Source organism: Protopterus annectens, chromosome 4.part0 (assembly GCF_019279795.1).
Source record: "Protopterus annectens isolate FY-2018-M chromosome 4.part0, PAN1.0, whole genome shotgun sequence".
NCBI lineage: Eukaryota > Metazoa > Chordata > Ceratodontiformes > Protopteridae > Protopterus > Protopterus annectens.
The window spans coordinates 684,587,976-684,612,338 of record NC_056733.1 but is presented as its reverse complement, the minus strand read 5'-3'; the positions used below and the strand labels follow the sequence as shown (position 1 = coordinate 684,612,338).

Below are 24,363 nucleotides of genomic sequence, written 5' to 3'. Positions count from 1 at the left end.
TGATCCTTGTTGGTAGTACACTGCTGTTCATTTTTGATTTGCTGACTTAGCTTAAATATTAAACTGCACCTTGTTGCTTTGGTACTGTTAATATCGACATTGTTTAAGATAATACTGCAGTGTTGTCCTTTGCTCATACTAGGTGTATATAAAAACAAAGTTACTTGTTATCTCAGTAACTTGACTGCACTTTTTAATCATTAGTACTGTTGAAGTTCTGCTTGTTCCAATTACTGCAATGTTTTGGTATTTAAAGCTACTGCTTTACAGTACCACAGTAATGAGTACAATGTTACCTTTATATCTATTACTTGACTGACTGCTATACTGTTACTGCACTTGAAAACTACTCATTTACTTTATCCGTAGGTATTAGTTACTACATCCAGATCCATGGAGTTAGACTACCAATTGTTCATTTTTACTGGCTAGGTGGGAAACCACATTAGAATATTGAGTGAAGCATTTTGGCTGAATTTGCCACGGTTACTGATTTCATTGTTGGCCCTACATAGTCTGTTACTTTTACAATTCTTTTTTGCACACTGCAAATATTACAGTAGTCATAGCTCATTCTTTTATCCTTTAACCATATCCTAGTTTATCACCTTTTTTTAGCTTACTCAATCATCCTCTTCTTAACCTATTTTACAACCCCTTCACCTGTACTGGACAGTATGGAATCACAGTCAATGGTTTCCTCTTCTTTTGCTAGCCAGACAGCATTAAGTAATTTTGAAGCAGAGCAGTAACTGACTAATGCTTAAAGAAAACGTTTGTTACCTCACAATGATTCAGTATGCGAGTGAATATGGAAGCTACCATCTCACCTCAGAACTATAAGTCCAACAACATGTACACACAGCATTTCTACTAAACCAACTTATCCGGAGGTTAAAAAGAACACTGCCTAACACACCTACCTTCACCCTTCACACCCACTCCTAAGATGTATACCTCTAAGGGTCTTCGCAGGTGCAGACTCCAAGCCCTTGTGGCCCAATAGACTGTATCAAACCATGGTAATCTTTTAGTAATAGGTGACTTTACTGTAAGACATGGAAACACCATGCTCAACTAGGTAACTGTCTTTCTCGAGCCAGGATCCATCCTGACAAATATGATTATGACCAGACAGTGTTCCAAGTGGGGGTAAAGGACCTTAGACACTACACAAAGGGACAAGCAGAAGAATATGACTCGGATTGCCAAGCATGTGGTCTGATGCAAGAATGATGGTCTTGAATGGTATTTTGCCATCGCACATAATGATGCTGAGATTAAAAGGCAAGATAACTGGGTTCAATGATTGGCTATGCAGTTGATTTCATTTTAGGGGAATCCAGTATGCGTTACCTTAGGATGAGATATCTGAGAAGTCTTCCTGCTTATCAGAGATGGCCTTCACTTCTCTTTCCAAGACTTTTGCATTCTGGCTAAAAATGTTGCTGTCTAAAAAAGGCGCTCTGGGGACAAAGTCCATCAGATAGAAATTACAACCTACTAAACTCTAATTTAGAGTGCATTAATAGGGCTCTACTCAGTACCAGGAGTCTTATAAATACCCAAACTTGAGGACTGTCTGTCCTGCAAATTGAACACACTACTATAAGCATAGTTACAGAAATGTGGTTTCAGAGCAATAAAAGCACGCCCTCTATTCCTGGGTGTAATGTATATCGCATATTCGGACCCACTGGAAACTGTGGAGATGTATCAGTATTTGTCAAGGACATCACCACCTCATGAGTGATTCCTTGGGACACTACATGTGAACTCTTAGAAGTCCAAATCATTCTAATTACCACTTCACACCTACCTATAGAGCACCCTCTATGTTCCCTTCTGAGCATGATAGCTATCCGAACACATTAGCTAAAATTACCATTAAACCTAAAACCTTTCTACTGGAGGACTTCAACTATCCATCAATAAAACTGACTAACCTACACTCCCAATTGTCAGCATGCTCAGCACTTCCTTGACATTATAAATGCCAACTCCTTTTCACAAATAATTAAACATCTTACTAGGGGCCCAGATATCCCAAATCTAGTTCTCACAAATATGGCCACTTCTTGCACAGCTCCATATGTATTAACATTTCTTGTTAAATTAAACTATAATTTAATTTAGTGACCTTTTCCTTTAAAAATGGTGGTACTTCTGCTGTAAATAGCTCTATGTTTAGGGACTTCTCAAAAGCAAACCTTCTTCAGTTACTCGATGACATAACTAAATTCTGCTGTTATCCTCCTAAGGGTCCTGTTGCTAAAGCTGCTACCTATGCATCTGACTTCTACTCCCACTTAAATTGTTCTGTTGCTACGGTAGTCCCCATTTACAACAAATATGAGAAGTTTAAAATAACTGTGGTGGAATACCCTTACAAATTATATAACAAGAGAAACCTCTCAATGCTTATAAGGGGTTTCCATTCTACCCACATTAACAGCACACTTAAGCAAACTAACAAAGTACTTAAGAGAACCACTCTCAAAGTATAGTATGAAGTTAAAATAGACACTAAAACCAGAACTTACTGCAAATCTTTAACTATGTCAGGATATTAAGAACATCCAACAGTGTTTAGAGCTAGTCCACAACAATACTACACTGACTCAAAGGAAATGGCTAATATCCTAGCTAACAAGTTTAGTGCAAATTTTATTCAACTCACAGTTCTAGCTTTTTCACAGGTTCCACAATCCCAGCCACCCCTTTAATTACTAAGGAGCACTTTTTTTCAGCACTTTCAAATGCTAATACTACTTCATCCACAGGCTCTGACAACATACCAGATTGTCTGATTATCACTGCCAAATATGTCCTTTCTGAACCCTTAATTAACTTTGTAATCTAAGCCTCTCCACTAGTCATGTTCTTAAATCTGGAAAACAGCTATTTTAATGCCATTACACCAGAGTGGGCCAACCATGGACCTGGTAAATATAGACCCATTAGCCTCACTAGCCTGATATATAAAACCATGGTGTGCATTATCTCAGATTTCATTAATCTGGACATTGAAAATCTCTCAACCCTGTACTCTCATCAATTTGGCTTCATCAAATGAAGGTTCCGCCTCTTTAACACCATTAATTTCTTTGAAAAAGTAACTGAAGCAGTGGACAGTGGTTATGCAGTACATGCAGTATGTCTAGACCTGGCCAAGACCCTTCAACACCATTCCCCATGCAAGCATTATTGGCGGACTTGTAAATCTCAATATAAATCCTTGTACTGTACAATAATTGGCTAACTGGTTGGCTGACGGAACTCATGTGGTTACAGTAGCAGGTGCCACTTCTGAAAACAAAACAGTCATCAGTGATTCACCACACTGCTCAGCTTTTGCACCTCTCCTATTTGACATACATTTTTCAGACCATTAGGCTTGCACTTTTCAGCTACTGTTAAAAATTTTGCAGAGGACTGTAAATTGTGTGCTGCTGTTCAATATTCTACTTACACATCTGATCTAACAGGGCTTAGGACCATGTTAAAAAAAATGGTATAAGGACAATAGTCAAAAAATTAAATGTAAAAAATGTAGCATAGTTCATTTTGGTAAACATAACAGTTTTACTTACCGCATAGGATATGTGCCAATCCAATCAAACACTGTTGCAATGGGATCGGGGTACTCTTGTTGAGAATTCCTTATTTGACCATTACGTCTCCACAGTAGTTCAAAAGCCTTTGATTTAGCCCATCTAATCTCCACTAGATCCAAACAATTCGTAATCCCCTTTACTCTTAGCTTTTCAGATCCACCTTTTGGCATATATTTATCCAAATGCATCACACAACTTGAGAAACCTCAGCGATTCACAACTTAAAAGAACAGTGGCCTAAAAACATCTTCGCTAACAGCACAAACCAGCAGCCCTTTTTCTGTACAGTCTAACACACTCCAAAAGGAAATTCATGTCTAACCATTCATGCCATGAAAGACCCAACCCTATCTGATCTCAGATTCTTTTGCAAAACTAATGGTACATCAAATACATGGTTAAAGGAACTAAACCTTCATCGGTGGATAAATAAGACAGGTTGGCATGATAGATCCACAGCCCAATATATCCCTCACCTCTGGAACTAACTTCCACTACATGTCAAGCAGAATAGAACCCCAACCACCTTCAAGTTAACCCTATACAAGTGGACAGGCAGCCTCAAATTCTCTCCCAGTACACCCTGTCTTGCCCTTCTTGAAGCTAGAGGGGCATTTTGGAGAGTTTTTTTTTTTTTTTTTTTTGCTACATTGAAATTATCTGTGGACTGTTCTGTCTAATACTAACCTAGGAGCCTATTATCCTAACCAACACCCATTACAAATCCCTTAGCTACCTCCCTACTAACATGCGTCTGCCCCATATAGAAGCCCATGTTACTCGGGATCCAAACAGATTTGAAGTGTGGATAGGCTTGTAAGTGCTCTAGTGGTAATTCGCCTAGTAAACTATGACCCTACTGGGAAGTAAGGGCACATAACTCATCTAGGCTCGTAAAGGCCCCTGGGCCATTAGCCTAGTAACGTCCTACGATCCTATGATAAGCCTATGAGTCTACTGCTGATGTGTGACAGTACTGGATTTGGGATTGGAGTTTTCCATTTAAGATATGGCTACTTCACTTTTTTTCACTCTTCTTTTGTTACAGTTTGTTTTATTTTAAATTTAGTTTTACCTTAATTTTTTCCCCTGGAGCCTTAAAAGTTCTTGGCTATAGCCAATGAGAGATATTCCCATTTTGATTCACTCACTGAAAAGGAATCAAGTCTAGCTAATTAGTGGAAGGAGCTGAGAAATAAGACTTATTTTGCTACGTTTCTGTTTAGCTGGAAGTGCTGCGAGACTACTGTTGGTGCGACTTTACTGGACTTTTCCCCATCCACCCAATTCATCTTGAGCTTTTAAATTTGGTGGCTTTTGAGATCTCCACAGTTTACTCTAATTCTGACTTTGCAAGCTCCACCCAGTCTCATCTGCATAGTTTACTGGGCACTGAAAGAGCTAACGGGGAAGGCCTTCCCCTTATACTAAAAGTTTTAACGAGCCTTTATTTCATAAAAATCCCACTCACTTAGCACATGCTGCAATATTAAGAGTATTAATTTAATTTTCCCATCTTGCTTTTAACATTTTAACATCTGGGACTAGACCACCAATCACTAGACAGGCTAGTAACAGATTCATGGGCATTAGCTTGGAAAAGTGTTTATGTATTGCTCATAGTGAGAGAGGGAGCAAACAGACAATTTTGTAGCGATGCCAATTACTAGAAAGACTGGAAATTGCTTCTTGGGAGCCAGATTTGGAGTTAAGCTATTGTTTTGCTTCTGGTGACAACAGTAGCAGAGGGGCACTAATTCTGGTGACAGAAGAAGCAGAGGAGTTCTGATTCTTAATTTAGCAGTGTGTGTGTGTTCACTGAGGGGTCTGTTGCAGTTTTGGTGAGAACCTCTTCAGGGGCTTTGAGTGCTTGGCTGTCTGCTGGGTTCAACTGCTGTAGGTTCTATCCAGGGTACTTACCAAGAGAAGATTACAGTAAGTGTACTGAACACAATAACATCCAAGTTAATGCTACTACTCAGAAAGCAGCCTGGGATAAATGCTGCTTTTGCTTCTGGTGAGAGAAAGATTATTAACTCTTTGCTGCATGCAGCTATGTCAAGACCAACCCGGCAAATAGCACCTCCATCATGTTTCTCCTTCATCTCACATTAGTAAACACTTGGAACCATGGATTTGTATTTTCCAACCATCTCTGTAGCCAGCTTGGTTAAAATGGGCATCCTGAAACGATGCTAAACTGTCTCACATTCACTGACAACCACCTACTACTTAGAATGACAGTGTGTAAGAGATCATTTAATTGTACTGGAGGCAAAACTCTCACGTGAAAACAATACAAACAACAAGCAGGTTTTGAGTACCACAAAACAGAAAATCTGCTGTCAAAAAACAAGAGGGAATGGTCCCTCCAAAGCATAAACAAGAAGATTAGACATCTTGTAAAGTCCTCTAAAACTAATTACGAAACAAATTAACATACCTAGCTAGGTAAATTGCAAAGCATTCTTTAGTTGCATCTTAAATCTAAAAAAGAAGGCCTAGCTTTGTGCCGAGCTAGCTGTGGACAATATCACTTACACTGAACCTGAGGATATCACCCACCTGCTAGTGGACAGGTTTGGCAAAAACTTCACCCCCTGTCCCCAGCAGTCAAACCCCATAACATGCCTGTCACTAGTCCTCTGCATAGTATCTCCAGAGATCAGGTCATAGCTGCACTCTCCAAGGCCAAAAACAAAGCCTTTATGGGACCAGACAACATCCCAGGCTGCTTATTAAACAGGATAGGTGCATACCATCCCTGGCAAAACAGTTAGGAGTACAGACCATCTTCTGCCAGGCTGATGCATAACAAATCCCTTTCGCATGACAACAGCTTAACCACTTGAAGTCCTTTTTTTTTCGTATTGCAGTATAATTCTTAGTGATGGTAAAATACAGTCCAAGGGATAGGTTCCTACCTGTTCCGGACACAGTGGTCTATCATGTGACCTCGGATGTGGAGGAGGGGGGGGTCTTTCCTACAGTTAGTTGGACTTGGAGTAATTTCAGTGAGCTGAACTGTTTAACCAGTCTAGAGGTGTACATGTTTTTAATGAAGATGGATACACCACCTTCTCTGTTTCACATTCATTATGTAGCCTGAAAGTGTGGAATGCATTGTAGCCCTGCATGGCCAGGTTACTCTCGGAGGCCTTGAACCATGCATCTGTGACTGCAGACACATTAGCATCTTTCAGGGTGAGAAGTGCTTCAAGTGAGTGCAGTTTTTGATTTAAACTCCTAGCATTAAGCTGCATAACCCAGAGTTTGTTTCTGGAGGATATTTTTACATCGGGAACTATGGGGGAGGCAAGTACCTTTCCCAACAGCCTAAAGCCTAGAGGTGACAGGTGAAGACCATCTCTGGCAAAGCAACGAGATCTGTCAACCATATCATCCCAAGCTGTCAGATACTGGATTCCCTTGGACTGACACCAAAAACTAAGAAATTGTTTAAGTCAATCTTTTTTTTTTTTTTTTTGTTTGTACTGTGGCATCATCCTGGTTGAGGGAAGAATGCTGCATAGGGCTAGGGACATACCTGCCAGGGACACTATCTGATAACTCCATCATGTCTCCCTTCATACAGTCCAGTGATGTACGTCTCAAGTCATTCACTCCAACATGGACTATGACAGGTCATAACAGCACTTGAGTGACTTGACTACATGCATGATTTGGTGGATTCTGGCACCAGACAGGCACCTGACCATAATCATCTTGTCCAGCCTAGTGAGGGGGACATCTGTCTCTCTCACTATGGAGTCGTCTATGGCAAATACATTTGGTTTAGATATGTTTTGCCTTAGGGGCTTATTGGGTGAGACACTAATGTGTGTGTTGTGTGTAGTAGGTGCTGCTGGGACCGGGCTGTGTCCAGGTTTGCTCTTTTGGAATATTTCTAGTGAGTACCTCTGCGTATCTGGGTTTGTGTGTTGTGTGCTTGGTATGTGTGGGAGGTGGAGTGTGGGTGTTGACAACCTGCTTGGTATTTGGTTTGTTGTTACAGGAAAAAGAGAGAGCACTAATTCCAGATTCACAGCATAGAAACATCTCTCACATATTGTATTTGCATGTTTTAAGAGCAGTAGGTTATCTGTATACATGAGGCAATTGCTTCATTGCCTCAGAATGCCCATGTCAATCAGGCTGTCTGGAGAAAGGGTGAGAAACTGACCTTTTATTATTGTCAGGTGTATTCTGTAATTAGTAGTAGAAGGTGGGCTAGATGGACTATGTTCTGTTGTAGAACTAGTAAAATCAGCTAAGCTATGGGAGGTTTAGGTGTAAAAATCTGTGCCAGTGCCTTAAAAAGTGCAGCTGGATTGGTCTCTGGGCAGCAGTGAACAACTGCGTCGCGGGCCGAGAAGCAGGGAAGCTTAGGAGGGTTCCCTAGCAGTTACCTAGGGAAAATTTGACAAGCATTTTCATCTATACACAGCAGTGTTAACCCCTGTTGTACCATGCACAGCTATGCAAACATGCTGTGTTTAAATATCAACAGTTTTCAATCAATCTAACAAATAGGAAAACCAGTCTTGTTCCATCACCAACTCAGATGGGTCCTTGACTAAACTCCTGCCACAAAAGTTCTGGAGGGTCCTCTTAAATTTAAGATGACTAGCTTTAGTGTTCAGAAAATGACAGTATAAATTCTTAAATGTAAGATGACTAGCTTTAGTATTCAGAAAATGACAGTATCTATAAATAGGCAGTGCAGAAAACAGTCACAAACAATAAAAAAAGTTTAAAAGTAGGCAGCAAAACAGTTGCAAACAGTTTCAAATTGCAAAGAAGGTTATAAATATCTATTTTTCAGCAGAATTCAATGGATGCCTTGAATTTCATTCAGTTGGTCTCTTTAGTTAGACCTGAAGTCAAACCTGAGCAGCTCTGGTAAACAGAGTACAAACCCAAGCAAACTCTGAGTTTAAATATCAGCTAAGTAAAACAGTTTTCAAATAATCCAACCAATAGGAAAGCCAAAGACAGAGCCTTATTCCAACAATTCAAAACTCAAATGGGTCCCTAACTACACTCTTCTGCCACAAGGGTGCAAGAGGGCTAGCTTTAGTGCTCAGAACATGCCAAGCAGTCTAGATTCAGCAAGTCTAAATCCAGCCTATGCAATAAATTGTTCAAGTACTGTAAACAGGCAGTGCAGCTGAGTTGAGACTCCCTACAAAGGCTATTTGAGGTCAGCCTCCAAACAGGTTGACTGATAGATGAAATAGAATGGTCATTGCCTGTACAATGGTAGGGTGCCAGTGGACCCAGACAATTACAGACCCTTAACTTTGACCAGTCTCATTTGTAAGGCTATGGAAAGTACTATTATGGAATTACAAAATAAGGACATAGGTAATCTACAAATTCTCTACCCAACCCAGACTGGACTTGTTATGGTGAGATACTGCCTAATTAACCTTCTTGACTTCAAGAAGATTAATGAAATCAGTACACACTGCACAGCTAGGCCTCGCAAAGGCATTCAACACAATTCCATGCTTGGGTATCAATAGAGACTATCCCAGCTAAATGTTGATCACTATGTAACTCCCCGAATAACAAGTTGGCTAGCAAGTAGAACCCAGGAAACAGCTCTACCTCCTCCAAAAGATATGCCTATAGTGGTGTACCCAGGGTTCAGTCCATCTCCTTTACTTCTATTGAAGTCAAAGTTACAGTTAAGGGTTTATGACTGACCAAGCTTGCAGAGGACTATAAACTTGATGTCATCATAAACTCCCCAAAGGACACCAAAGATCCTCCAACAGGGCCCTTCTCAAACCAATAGCTGGTGTCAAAACCATTGACTAAAGCTTAATGCCAAGAAATATATAATAGTATTCTTCAGTAAGTAACATGCTTCTTGAACCTATCACATTTACAACACACCCCTGAAAACTGATTCAGTAGTTAAGAGACTTGGAAACCTACACAGACAATGAACTGCCCTTCAATCATCACATATCCACTATTGTGAGAAAGTGCCTTTGCATTGCACAACTCATTACTATGTGTAAGGCATCCAGGTCCAGGGAAGTGACCATTCCAATGCATTCCACACTCAGGCTGATTGAGTATAATGACCCTTTGTATGTACCTGTCCGAACACTTGGCCCAACTCAAATGACAATGCTTTCTTACCAAGAAACACAGGCCTAAATTACAAAAAACTATGCACATTGTCTCTAATCCTAGTCCCTTTTCTTGGTGTCATATAGGCTACTAACTGCAGTCTCTGTCTCACATATATAGTCTCAACAGACTCTGTCCTGACAGACCTACTGCACTTGCATGTCGCTTGGGGGGGCAGAAATACCTGCTCAAATCTCTTACAACACAAGTAGAACAGGTTGGAGGAACAGTTTTGCATCACAGAGAGTACCTGTGGAATAGCCTTCCTCTCAAGTATTTCTCTTACACTATTCAAAAAAATCCAGACAAATGGATTCATGAATGCAAATTCACCTGGGTTTAGGACCCTTGTCCCCTCATGGATAGGGGTATTGTGTAAATGTTCTGATCATCTCTGGGTTATATGCCTTAAAATACAAGGGCTAAAAACTTTATTGGACTGTATGGCTAGGCTTCTAAAAATTCTCATGGATCACCTAAGTACCAATGAAACTATTAATAAACTACTCAGTGACATGCAACATGGAAACTGCGACTGGGGGAACCAAATTCAGGACTATTGGAAGCAGCAATTAAATAAGTTGAAAGGCATGTGTGGTACAACTTGGTATCAGACGTCACTGATTTTGGAATCCAAAGAATGTGTGCGTTTTAACCATCTTAATTCAGAGAGGGAGATCGTTCAACCTGGCTAAGTATGCGATTTTAGGCTTCTTTAAATGGATTACTTTTTTTCTTATTTCTGGCAGTTACTATACTTGAGATGCATTTCAGCTTTGTAAAACATGAAACATCTGCACTGTGAAAATAATTTTTTTTAACAGGGACAAGTGCACTGTAGTTGCACTTGTTCTCTTCTGTGATGTAGAAAAGAAAACATGGAAAAATGGTTGCTGACATGCAATTTCACTCTGTTGGGGGGGGGGGGGGACAGGATGCGAAATATATATTCTTAACTCTTCTCGGGCCGGAAGCCACCAGGGTATAAAATGTATGTAATGTTTATTTGAAGTCTAAAATCTAACTTCTTGCTTTTCTTAGTCAGAAAATCAAAGCCCTACAAATGCAATTGAAGTGTTCTCCAAAGATGTAGCAGACTAGAGCGAAGAAGGCAGTCATTACTATACAAAATGTGTAAGTGATCCATTGCATATGAGAGTCTGAAGACGGAAAAAAAATTATTTTTTTCTGCGAGTAAGAAATTGAGCTATACACATTCATCTGGGGCTGAAACCATTGTGAAGTTAATCTTGCTTGTTTGACAGGGGTAAGCATATATCTATATATGTTGCTATGAAATATGCATCTTGCCATTTAATACTTTTATTAACTTAGAATGGTTAGAACATCATGTATTTCAGATGTGCTCAGGTTATTTTGCTATTAGCCATATATTACTTTAAAGTATTTCGGTTCATGTAAGATTTTTTTTTTTTTTGCTCCTTGTGCATTATTCAACTCTGCATATTTAATGGGTATCAGCACCATCCTGACTTCTTTATTGTTAAAGTTTTTATTTATTAACTTCAAAGATCTTGTGGATGGGTATTTATATATTATGTGAGGTGACATATTTAGCCCTAGAGGTTGACAAGTTGTGGCAGTAGTCTCCAAAGCCAGATAGATTACTTGCGAATACTGTGAGGTATAATTTTTATACTTCATACTCGACAAAATAACCTATTGCGCAGTCTCTAGCCCAATAATCTAGAGTGTTGGCAGTACTACCATCTGAGGAAGACAGCAATTGAGAATTGGAGAATTATCCTACAGCATTTACTAGGAATTGTGAGTGAACATTTGTCTAAGGGAGGACTATAAAACATTGTGGTATATAGAGAAAGAGGCACAGAAGAAGAGAGACAGAGACCAGGAGAGCACATGGGGTGCTAATACAAAGATTCAGCTCTGAAAATGATCAGTGCATGGTTCTAGTTTGGGTGCCAATGTTGGAAGCCCATACCCAGGGCAACAGTGTAAATATTCCCTTACTCATCTTGGGGCCAGAGTGATGAACACTTTCAAAAACCAGTTTAGTACCAGTGGTGTGACTTGAGATCATCCCTCTGATAGCCTTTAGATCTATTTGGGGACGTAGAGTAGATCCAAACACCACAGGCCACATGATGAGTAGGCAATGGTGGGACTGAAACCACCAGTGTCGGACAGGTCATCATATACTGGTGGCAGTGAGTCATCTGTCAGATGCGAGCTAAAAGTTTTAACTATTAGCCTGTTTACTCATTGTGTTGGGACCCCTGGTGCTTGTTTTATCATTTTCATTATTTTTAATATTTGATGTGCTCAAATTTGACTATTTAGTAGTAGGCAGCTATACAGCTGTGTTTTACACAAACTTCCCAGTTCTTAGTTCTGCAATGAGAAATGCTTAAAAATGTTTTCACTAACAACTAGTTATATACTGCTGAACTAAATTCCACTTACAGGCCACTATCCCATATGTATGTGGTATTTTGTTGTAAGTATAATCAATGCTGTCCTAAACAGACCAATGACAAAAACAGGTTGATATCTACTGGTTTTAATTTAACTACTTGTGATATTTCACTTGTGTTTTTATAGTTTCTTTGTATTAAGCATATAGCTTTCAATGTGTATGTGACCACTAAAGGTTTTGAGGAGTTGGTCTGCGTACTTGCATTTTCTAAATTTGTTAAAGCAGCAAATCACTATGATAGCGCTGCTCAGTAGAAAAAACAATGGAACTGTGTTCCAGTAGCCATTACAACAGAAAAACACACACACTATCTAGCCATAATAATAATGGGTTATCTAATCAAGTAAACAGCAGTTTTGTCAAGTTAGCTTACAATATCAGTAGATGTTCAAATAGGTCACTGTTGCAGTAGCCTAAGCTATGTGGGTTATATCTTGCCGTGGCTATGACAACCAACCAGCATCCAAAGATTTAGGGCACATGCACCACTGAACAACTCAAGGAAAGCAGTATGAAGTCAGTGGTTAGGGTGCCAAACCTTCCAAGTTTTGACTCAGAGTAAGAGGTAAATACCAGTAAAAAGGTAATTAAAAACTATCTACACCCTGGCCAAGAAACATAACATGAAAAGGGGGAAGGAGGTTATTCCTATTCCAACGGTGATCTAGTTGAACATTTACTATTACGGTAATTTAACCTATACAAGTGCAGTGTGTTTAATTATAACACTGTTCCCATCTCTGGAACAGACTCCCCCATTCATGTAAAACACAGCTCTTCCCCAAGCTCATTCAAACGCAGTTTGGATCAATGGAGAGAAAATCACAAATTCACCCCTGGCTTGTCGCCAGTGCTCCTTATGGATAGGGGTAGTGTATAGATGCCCTAACGCACAGGCATATACTAAAGCATTTCTAGCCCATGGGCATTGATAAATTGGAAAACTGGGGCATGAATGGCCAAGCTTAAAAAGGCTCTAGGACTGTCTGCCTAGTAAGAGCCTACGATTCTATGAGCAACCTAAGCTATATGTGTAGATTACCAGAGCTTAGAAAAAGGGAGGCATACAAAATGGTCAGAGTCCATGAGCCCCTAGAGAAGATTCCTTGCAAAACCTATTCAGGATCTGGAAAAGGAATCTAATTTGTAATGTTTTGTAAAATTATGTATTGAGGAAAGGTTTTTGCATCTACAATACTTCTACCCCTTTCCAAAAAAAGAAGCTAAAATCCTAGCTGAATAGGCCCCAACTTACCTGGAAGTGACCTGTTACAGTGAGAGGGTGAGAACAAAAACAATTGCATGGGACAAACATTTAGAAAGGATCTGTTTTGACACAGATTGCTTCTTTTCTTACCTTCATCTGATGTAAACAATTGATCTGAGCTCCAGAAGGTTTTAGTCCCGTCAGTTTAGCATCCAAGTTGCCTGTGGACATCCAGTGTATGCAAAATTCTCACTTTGTTTTAAACAGAGACCTACATAGCCTGGCTCAAGATAAACTCTGAAACCACTTTAGGCATAAATGAAGGAAGGATTTATTCTCAAATAGGTCCTAGCCTTATGAAAAAGTAGATCAAGCTGCTTCATCATTACTGCTTGCAACTCTCTTTCTGCAGAGGTCAGAGCAATGAGCAACATCATTTTGAAAAGTTAAGAACTTCAGTTCAAAATTTCAGAAATGTAGATCTCTAGCTACCTGTTTTCCATATGTACAGATATGTAGAACTACTTTCAAAAACTGTTTGACTTGAGGTTGGTTAGAAAGGGTGTGGGTGGTATGGACAAACAAGCGGATATTTCTGACAAGTGAATCTTTACAGAAAATTAAGCAAGCCCGACGATAACAATTCACACAAATATTGTAGAGTCGGAGGTATTTGAGCTTTAAAAGAATCTTGGTCTTTCTTTGTCATCTACTAGAAAGTCTTTTCCGCTTGAATATATGATTTTCTAGTAGCAGGATTCTTAGCATTAACACCACATCCACAGAAAACGGGTACCTGATGAAATTGTAGGTTGGGTGTATCAAATAACCCTTCTTTAGTGCAAGTCCATTCTGTAAAGAAGTTCCTGGTAATCTCCCATCACCATTTCTAAGTAAGAGAGAACCACTGTTACCTGACCAAAAGGGAGTTACCACAATAACCTCAGTCTTTCCTAAACCTTTAGAATGACCATAGTTATCACAGGAAAGAATGTTCCTGTCCATGGAAATGACAAGGCATCCATCTTCCAGACCAGAGTGCAAGGAGCACTGCTGAAGAATTTATTTAAACGGTCTGTTGTGAATTGAGTTCCCCACCATTGAATCAATTCCTGTAAGAACCTGGGTTCATTTACCATTTGTGAGTGTCTCTCTTGGTACTTCTCAATTTACATGCAATGATATTTTGCTCTGACGGAATTTAGGTAGCTGAAGGAATAGATTGTGATGAGTTGCTTGGTCTTAGGCTGCCACAGTTAGCCTGCAGAAGGGGTATGATTGACCCCCCCCCCCCCCAGTTTATTTATGTACTGCATCACTGTGCTGTTATCTGTGATAACTAGCACAGGACCTATAAAGACAGTTTAGAGATTTGAGAGCATTTATTACTGCTGTTATTTCTTTGACAGTGTTTTAATGTCTTGCTTGGTGCACAGACCCTGAACTTTTACTCTTTTGGAAACAATTCTCAAAGCAAAGTCTGAATCAGCTGTGGATGGAGACCAGCTAGAAAGAAGGGAAGACAGGTTGAGAGATTACCTGTCCAGCCACCAAAATAACTCCATTTTGACAAATTCCAACACCTGAATCTGAAAAGATTGGAGTTTGCTGGTGTTGGGTGCAAACAGACTCGAGGAACCTTTGAATTTTTCTCATGTGAAGTCTGGTTAAACTGATCATGAAAAATGTATAGACCATGGAACCAAGAATCCTGAGATACATCCTAGCTGATGTCAGAGCCTGGCTGAAGAAAATCAAACCACTCCTTGCAAAGTTCTACTTTGTCAAGAGGAAGAAAAGCCTTCATGAGGGATGCACACAGAAGTCATCTCAAACATGAGGGATGTATACAGAAGTCATCTCAAACAAGAGATTCTTTACAATTTGTAAAAAGACTCTGCAAACACAAGACATTCTAAACATGGAAAAAGATGAATGTTCTGCAACCTGCAATGAGCTATTACTTTATAAAAAACCCTTAGAGTTGCAGACAGCCCACAAGTGAGAGAGAAAACTGAAAATCTAAACCAGATACAGACAGCTTTTTAAAAATGCCTGAAGTCTTTGATAACTGGGGTGTGATAAGTATCTTTTAAACATGCATTATAACTGTAGATGTTCAAGTAGATCAATGCTGTAGTAGCAACTCTTGGGGAACTTACCCTACAAGCAAAACCTCTCGGCTGGCCTGAATAGCAGTCTTTTACCATTCCCAAATTTCAAATGCCCCTTGCCATCAGGGCACCATCTTCAGGTTTTTCTTGTCCAATGTCCCTCAGGTGCAGCATGACCTGCTCCACTGATCTTACAGATGACAGCCCTGATCTAAATGTGCAGGGGATGGGGAGAAATAATTAGAGATAATACTCACCCCAACTCCAGGGCAGAAGAGGGGTAGAAGACAGGGAAAAGATCGGTCAAATGACATTGATCTAACTGAACACCTAAAATTATTGCACATTATCTACACATCTGGACTATGCTTACTACAGTCAATGTTGCAGTACTGAGTTTTGGGAAGATTTCAAAAGTTATTTACATAGGGGGTTCTGCAGAGTTAATGTCAGGGGACAGGAGGCTCTGCAGAATAGCAGAAGCGAATCTGACTCTTGCTCTTGGCATGGCAACAAGATGGTAGTGTTTGGTGAAGGTGTGAAAAGAGGACCAAGTGGCTGCTTGCAGGATGGCTTGAGTAGAGATCCCTTTCAAAAATGATATAGTGGTGTTTTTTTGCAGTTGAATGAGCTCTGATTCTTCCAAGGATTTAGTTGCCATGTTGAGTAACAAAAGAAAATACAGCTAGCAATCCATTTTGAAATGTTCCATTTCCCTTACTGGTCTACCATGTTTACAATCTGCAAAGGCCACCATCATCTGGGTCAGATGTTAGGATATTTTCTCCTGTGTAAGCAGAATTTTTAGATTTCTGTGTACATCCAGAATTTTAGTTTTCTTCATATAGCTAGAGAAAGTACTCTCTCACCCTTGTTCTATGGATTGGGTGGGGGGAGATTAATAGCTTGCTTTATGGAGATCTCAAGACACGACCTTGGGTAAGAAGAGGGGATAGTTCTTAAACGGACTGTTCCCATGGAAGATAAGGAAGGCTTCTTTGCATACCACTGGATGTAGCTCAGAGATATGCTTGGCGGAGGTGAACATCAGCAGGGTTTTCCTTGTAAGCAATTTGAGAGGTGCTATGGGTGCTGTCTCAAAAGCAGCAGCGTTAGATTTTACAGTAAATAAATTAGGTCACAGGAGGGTGCAGGTTCACATCTGGGAAATCTAAAATGCAAGATCCCTTTTAGAACTAATTTTTCATGGGGAAGAGCATATGTCAAAGGAAACAGGCAGATATAGCGGAAGTGTGTACTTTAGACTAAAGTAAGAGTCTTCCTTTGCATAAGGGAAAGTATTTTAATACCTAATCCACTACAGCCTGTATGGGTAGAATTACACCAGACATAGAACCTTTTCCACTAAGCTACACATGATTTCCAATAAGCTACACATGATTTCCTGGTATCTGCTTTCTAGTTTCTTTCAGTATAGATAGGCCATCCTATGGCTAGGATTGTTTGGACAGAATCAAAAGCCAATCATTCATGATGTTAGTTTCAAGGTTTTCAGGTTGGAATGAATGACCGACAACTTGTTCTGCATTAGGAGATCCATGCTGAGTGAAGTGCCACGATTCTCCCTTCAGTGAGCTTTATCAGAAGGAAGAACTAGTGTTGCCTGAGCCAGTAAGGAGCAATCAGTATCTATGGCCCATCTATACTCACCTTCTGTAAAACTCTGGGGATAACAAGCACTGGATGGAGGGCATAGAAAAAGAGATGTGTCCAGATGAAGGAGCATGACCCTCTCTGGGGAGTTACTGAATAGAACTTGCTGATCTGCCTGACTCCTTGTGTGTGAGGTCCAGGAATACTTCCCTTTTCAAACATCCACTTGCTGGGTCCAAGAATGATCTACTCAAGAATGAATCTTAAATAAAATACTTCCCATTTGTTCTGAGACAACCAGTTCTAGGACTCCTAGAGGTAAAATTTATTCCAGAACTGCAGGAAACAGAAGAATGGATTGAAAGATGAGGAGGAATTCCCTGAAATGTAGGAAGAGATTCCCACTGCTAAATGTAGTCTTTTTAAATGATTCATAAAACCCACTTGTTTGAAGTTCTCATAGGCCACAAAGAAAATGAAGACCTAGACTTTGGGATATACTTACTTGGAAGGGCAGGGTGGGGAGGGGGAAGATTTTCTGGGATGACAAGGTGGGTAGGGGAAGATACACGTAGAGGCATACAGCCATTCTGCACTTTTAGACTTTCTTTTGGAGGCTCCCCCATTTTTCAGCTTTCCTGCCATTGCAATTTGAAATTCTGTTTGCCTGAACTTGGCTGAGTCTGCCCCCCCCCACTTTCTATAAAATAATCCTAAAACGAAAGGAAAGGTCAAGTTAAAACTTTGACAAAGAGGGTTGAGAAATCTGAGAGACCCCCCACAATTAAATCCTGTTATCAGATATTTAAGGACCTCAGCAGAAGGGAAAAAAAAAAAAAAAAAAAAAAAAGGACTTCTGTACCTGGGGAGGATTCAAGATCTCACCTTTGATATCTACTGGCAAACTCTGAATATAGCCAAGCAAATCTTCTCATTACTGATCCAGTAGCAGCTGTTCTGGGTGCAGCAACAGCAGTTATAATAAAACTTGAAAGTGTGCTTGGTTAGAGAGGAAGTTTATAAAGGATTCAAAGGTGCCTTATTCTCTGAAAAATGGAGGCTATCAATTAACTTTTACATAGTTTCAAAAGAAACAAGCAGAAATGTTGACGTGAACTGATAATTCAGAATTCTGAAGGCTGAAGTAGAAGAATTCACTTTTCTTCACAAATCTTTCAAAAGCTTTCCCACCTTTGTCAAAAGGAATGTGGTTAGCATGCAAAAGATGTTTGGCAAAATATGGGATTTGTCAAAGAAATAACTGTTTGGTCAGATCTGGGATATGAAAATGTAAATGTGTGGGTCTGAGGAACCTTATGTAATTTATCAGATTACTGGGGGGGGGGGGGGGGCAGAAGATTGACTGCTAGGCAAACTGCTGGTTGCCAAGAAAACATCCTCTAAAGGTGGTAAGGCATAAGGAACAGCTATAAGTTGAGAAAATCCAGCTGTAACAAGTCATACCATCTTTGCTGGGATTCTGGAATTTCTTTCTATTCTCACTGAAACAACTCTCTTACTCTGGCTATAATTGCAGAAAAAAAAAGAGACTTTTTCAGGTGGAGAATTCGAAGAAAAACTTGACAATCAAATCACATTCCCCTTCCTGTAGTATAGACATTGTTGAAAAAATCCCATTCTAATTACTGTTGTTCAGGGTAGGAATTAATACCCAATTAGTGAAGGAAACCTTCTTTAAAAATTCTGAGGGGCATAAGAATTTTTAAAGAATTAAGCCCATCATCCCTGTCCATCCTGTTTGTGAAGCAAAAGACCTATGCCTAACTGTTTTCTTTGCCTGGGAGCCCCCCCCCCCGAAAATTACCAACCCAAAAATAGAGCTCCTCCTGGGACATCAGAGTCCTTAAGGTAACTACTCAGAGCATCGTCCACTCCCTCCTATGAGTATGACAGAAAACAGCAGCAAAAAAAAAAAAGGAGGACATGCCTTTCTCTCAGTCCTTCACAGTTTCTTGAGCAGCAATGCCAGAGAGAATGAAAGAAATCTATGAGCTGTCTGAGGTACCTGAATTGGCCATAACAGATTGCGTCATCAGTGGTACAGGAAGTGAGGAAGCCTGCTTGCAGAACAAAGACTCCTGTAAAACTTCCCCAAACAGCTTGAAGCCTTCTCCTTGCGCTAGCCTACAAAAAATGTCTTGTATCAGCTGTAAACCACCCAGAAGGAATTTGTTTTGAGGTAACATTTTTATGACAAACCTAAAACCTCAAGCCCACATTCTTTATTATAAACATGCCAAGTTTTTCACAAAGTAATTTTCAAATGATTTCCCCAAACATGTAAATCTGACAATTTGTTTACTCTCGAGCCACAGAATCTTCCCTCACTATATAAAGAAATTTCATAAATCCCTTTAGTTCAAGCTCACCTACTTTCAGTATTTTCTTTCCATCTTCATTCCTACCACTGCCTGCTTCTAAACCTATCCTCTAACACACTCTTCCGTACTGTTAAAGGGTATCCAGTGCAAATAGTATATATTTACAATAAAGTAAACAGTATTATTTATTTTTTTCTATTAATATTGTTTTTTTTTTGTCTAGTACACCTTACCATACAGATGTGACTAAATGATTGCTTATTACAGTAATATTAAAATGCTGCTTGTCAATGCTTACAGGCTTTCTCCCAGAGTCTCTGCTGAAAAGGGGCAACTTATAGTCAACATTGGACAATCCCAGTGAGCAAACTGTTATAAATACAGCTTTACTAAAACACATACAAAAAACATTTTAGTGGCTCAACACTTAAAAATCTATTCATTGTTTTCCACTGGAATAAAATCTTTTACTTCTACAAATATAGTTTAGTTGCATTTTTAGGTACCGATTAGCGATGTTGTAGGTCTTCTGGCTTATCCTGGTTAGGAGTCACCACAGCGGAACTCTGGTCCACTAATAATTGGCAGTGGATTTTTACGGCAATGACTTGCCAGCTTGATGCCCAACCTTCAAAGAAGGCACACCCATTCATGCATGCGCCTACCTGCATGTCTTTAGACGTCATTTGACCGTGGTGAGGACATGCAGACTCCACACAGAAGATGCTCCAGCCGAGAATCGAAAGGGAGAACCTCTTGCTGTGAGGCGACAATGCTAACTGCTGCACTACCGCAGCCTACCAACTTTTGCAATTCTGCAGAGCTAACCTGCCCCCCCCCTCATAGTCAATAAATATGAAGCCCAGAAAAATCTCAACTTCCATCTTTATGTTACATGACAAATTGTTGTTGTGTCTTTCGGCTTTTCCCAGTTAGGGGTCGCCACAGCGGAACTCCGGTCCGCTAATGATTGGCAGTAGATTTTTTATGTGCCGAATTGCCAGCTCTGATGCACAACCTTCAACGAAGGTACACCCATTCACGCATGTTTCCACACGGAAGACGCTCTAGCTGAGAATGGAACAGGACAGCGTTGTACTGTGAGGCGACAACATGACAAAATTGTAATGCTTACTTTTCTAGATAATATTTTGGCTCGCTGTGTGAGAGTTTTTCCATCACCAATGAGCAGCATTAATGCTCAGTTTCAAATAGAATGCTAGGTAGGCCACTAAAAGGTTTAACTGCTCAGGTACTCCATGAAAGTACAGTAAGCACTTATATGGCACAGACATAATTTTTTTTTAGTTTGGGGGGGGGGCATAAGTTATTGCTCCACAGAACCAAGCTGGTTCATTCATTTCCTACTGCTCTGGCAGTTGGAATCACAGCAAAAATTGTCTGTAATCTAGCAAAAATGGTAAAACTCCTCTAAAGAACTGAATCAATTGATTTCAACAATTTTCCACAGTGGTAGTTGCTCAAACTAGCATCACAGTACTGGTAGAAAATTCCCCTTACAAAGAAGTTAAATTACTTCAGAGTTACAATATTAACGTAAATGGTGTACAAGGAGTGAAACTTCCTGCATGGGGTATTTTTTTTGGGGGGGGGGGGGGACTTCCTTTTCAAAGCATGGTTTTCTGATCTACAAATACCATGCTGAAAAAAAACCTGAAAAGGATCTGCATGTTAACTTTTAACGTTTGACCACCCCTAAAGAAAATACTGCAACAGCACACTGCAGTAAACTGAAGAGAAATTTACTGGAGTTCATTTCAGCAGTTCTGTGAGATCCATATCAAACCATGGCCATGAGTGCTAACAGTATTATTTTATCCACTTCAGTTCTGAAATAACTCCCAAAAAATCCTGTTTGTAACTACAGTCCACACACTGCTCTGCATTAATATTACAAAAGAAAATACTGCATGAATTCAAGTATCCACAAACCTAAACAATGGCCCCTTTCTTCAGGAAAAAAAAAAAAAGTGTGAAACTTCAACAAAAAGAGTTAATTTCACCTCATACAGGACCCCAAGAATGATTTCCTCTTGGAAGTCTGTATATCCTGGGAATACGTAACTTGACACACAATTTTAATTAGTAAAAATATGGTAATCAACAATGAATATGTAATGCAGAAACAAATGTATTAGGTTTGATAAAATTGGTAACTGTTTTCATATAAAATATTCATTTACAAATTCAGATGTATACACAAGTATTATTTTCCAGTTTTAGGAATGTGTAAAACAAACCTGTGGTGGAATCACATAATCAGCAACATCCCATATCCTCACTCCCAGTTTGGAGCCATTTGTCTTGGCCACTCCTTTTACTTTCGTACTGACTGAACTTAGTACTTTGTCAAATTCCTGGTATCCCTTTTGCCAAACAAAGACCCATCTGTGAAAGGAAGAGCAGAAAAATAATGCATTTTTTCTGTCCACAACTCACTCGTATACCAGTAACATTGAATTATTGATTACTTTTAATACTTTGCCATACTCACCACTAAGACATATTTGGACTGACAGCATAGCTGGATGAATTTCAGTGCTAAACATGGCATGAAATCATGTTTACTGTACAAGTATAACAGTGAAAGATATATTCAGTTATCAACGTTCTTAGAATATTGCTTGAGAGTATATAAAATGAAAAACAAAAATACAGTATGTGAACAAGTCTTGCATTGTGTATTGGCACAAAAACTAAGTTCACTGTTGCAGACAGGAATTTAAAACAGGAAACGTGCTCTGCAAGTAGGTCTTTACCATGTATGCTTGTACATTTTCCGTGTCGTACGTACTCAGCAATCTGTCACTATCAAATACACAAACCAAACAAATTTTTCTTTACAAAGCCTTAAACCTAAGGAACATATGAGCATGTTGAAACAAAATCATTCAACAAAGATACTGCACATCCTTCATCACTTAGCCTTTTCATGGCCCTCCCTTATCTAAACAGTCTATCACAGAGCTCTTATCTGCCTTTGGGGTGTGTCAGAATTTGCAGTAGCATTTGTAGTATATCCCTTTACTGTATAAACAAGATGTAGACAGTAAATCAGCCTTCTGCAAAGCTTAAAAAATACCGTATCATGCAGCTGACTGCTTCTGGGGGATTTTGCCACTTATGAGTGGGGAGCCTTGAATAGCCTACCTGTCCTTGAGGGAAGTGACCTCAGCACAAGAAGCTGTAGTAATTGGTCATTTTGGACCATTTCTAGCTCTTTTGAAGTTCCCTGGTTAAAATCTGCCTCTGGCATTTTTTTGAAGCCGTATTGCTCAGACACAGCTCCACGTGGTCCTGTTGAGTCTTCCTGGCTACAGAGAACTGAAAAAAAGCGACTGCTTTCCTGATTAAGTATCCTGCTGTTTTTTATATTTGTTTTACCTTCTACTACTTACCTAGAGCAAGCTTTAACTGTTTTCATAGTTATTTACTGCATTTTTTTATTATCTGCACTTAAAAGTACATTTTAGTCGAAATTAGTCTAATTCAAGTCGAAAAGTGTTTGTTTGCTGTTTAATTGTTTGGCTGCCCACTAAAGTGTGCTAGCCTGTACTACTGACTTATTGCCTTTTCTGCATTTAGCATGGAGTTGCCACTATAGCACCATCGGGCAGCGCCGGTTAAACTATTTCTGGCTCCGTAAAGTCTGCTCTTCATTTTTCCCCTTAGAACTGCTCTACTTGTAATCTAAACAGTCTATTCTCTATCTGTAAAGCTCAGCACTTGTTCCTAAAGCATTTTTTAGTCAGGTAAAGCACTTCTATATTATACAAAGTACTTCACTAGCTTAAAACCCCCTTGAGTACCCACTTCCCTATAGGTCCTTTCTGACTCAGTTACACAGCAAACTTTTTAATTTCTTCTAGCATGTCAAAGGGTCAGTTGCTAGCGTCCTCTCCTGCTCAGCTGGTGAATCTGGGAATATTGAGGCAATGTTACAATTGCCTCATGTACACAGACAACCCTCTCCTCCTCCCACAAAACACAAATACATGCGAGAGATGCAACTAAATAGCCAAACTGAAGGCTGAGCTCTCTCAACTCAGGACGGGCAAAACCAGACAGGAGGAGAAGGTAACCACACACACCATAAACCCAGTCTCACATAGAACTATCACAACTACAAATCAAACAAACACACAAAGACATACTCGGAGGCACTGATCAAAAATCTACCAAAACAGCAGAGGCCTCCAAAGCAGACACCCAAACAACTGCCACCTCATGACATAACGCAAGCAACACATAGATCACAAAGTCAGTGTGCAAATCAGTCACAGCCCTTAAGGCCAAACACAATGCCAGACACACTTGTCATAGGTGACTCCATAGTCGGACACAATGACGTCCCACTCACCAGACTGAACAAGGAGAGGGTCACAGTAAGCTGCCTGTCGGGCGCTAGAATCCGCCACATAACACAAGCACTCAGGTCACTCCACAGCAAGTACAAGTATGACTCAGTCATTGTCCATGCCGGTGTGAATGACCCGAGACGTACCACCCTGGACTACATGAAAAGAGACATAAAGGAGCTCTCAGATTATGTAGCCCAGGCTGGTATGACCCTGACCCTGAGCAGTATCCTACCTTCACCAAGAATGATGCCACAATACAGAGACAAAATGATCAGTTTTAATAACTGGCTTAATTTCTGGTGTCATTCTAAGGGGATCCAATGTCTGCCTGCCTGGAATGACATGCTTGACAAGCCACGCTGCTTCGCAAGGGATGGCTTGCACCTGTCACCCCTGGGTTTCCGGATATTGGCAAAGGCTCTTGCCACCCCCATAGTGTCTTTTTTAGACAAGGCTCAAATTCTAAACCCACCGCCCTAGAA

At 39.9% G+C, this 24,363-nt stretch overlaps 1 protein-coding gene across 3 annotated transcripts in view; it reads right to left on the bottom strand.

The window, feature by feature from the left end:
• Positions 1-24,363, bottom strand: part of LOC122799527 (P2X purinoceptor 4-like) — a 1,302,595-nt gene that overhangs the window by 929,380 nt on the left and 348,852 nt on the right. For 2 of the 3 annotated variants that reach the window (XM_044068651.1, XM_044068650.1), the window contains exon 2: positions 21,761-21,908. In XM_044068651.1, the coding sequence (XP_043924586.1) occupies positions 21,761-21,908 (148 nt within the window). Of the gene's footprint in view, positions 1-21,760; positions 21,909-22,014; positions 22,031-24,363 lie in introns of those variants that run through there. The other variant, XM_044068652.1, reaches the window with a different exon arrangement.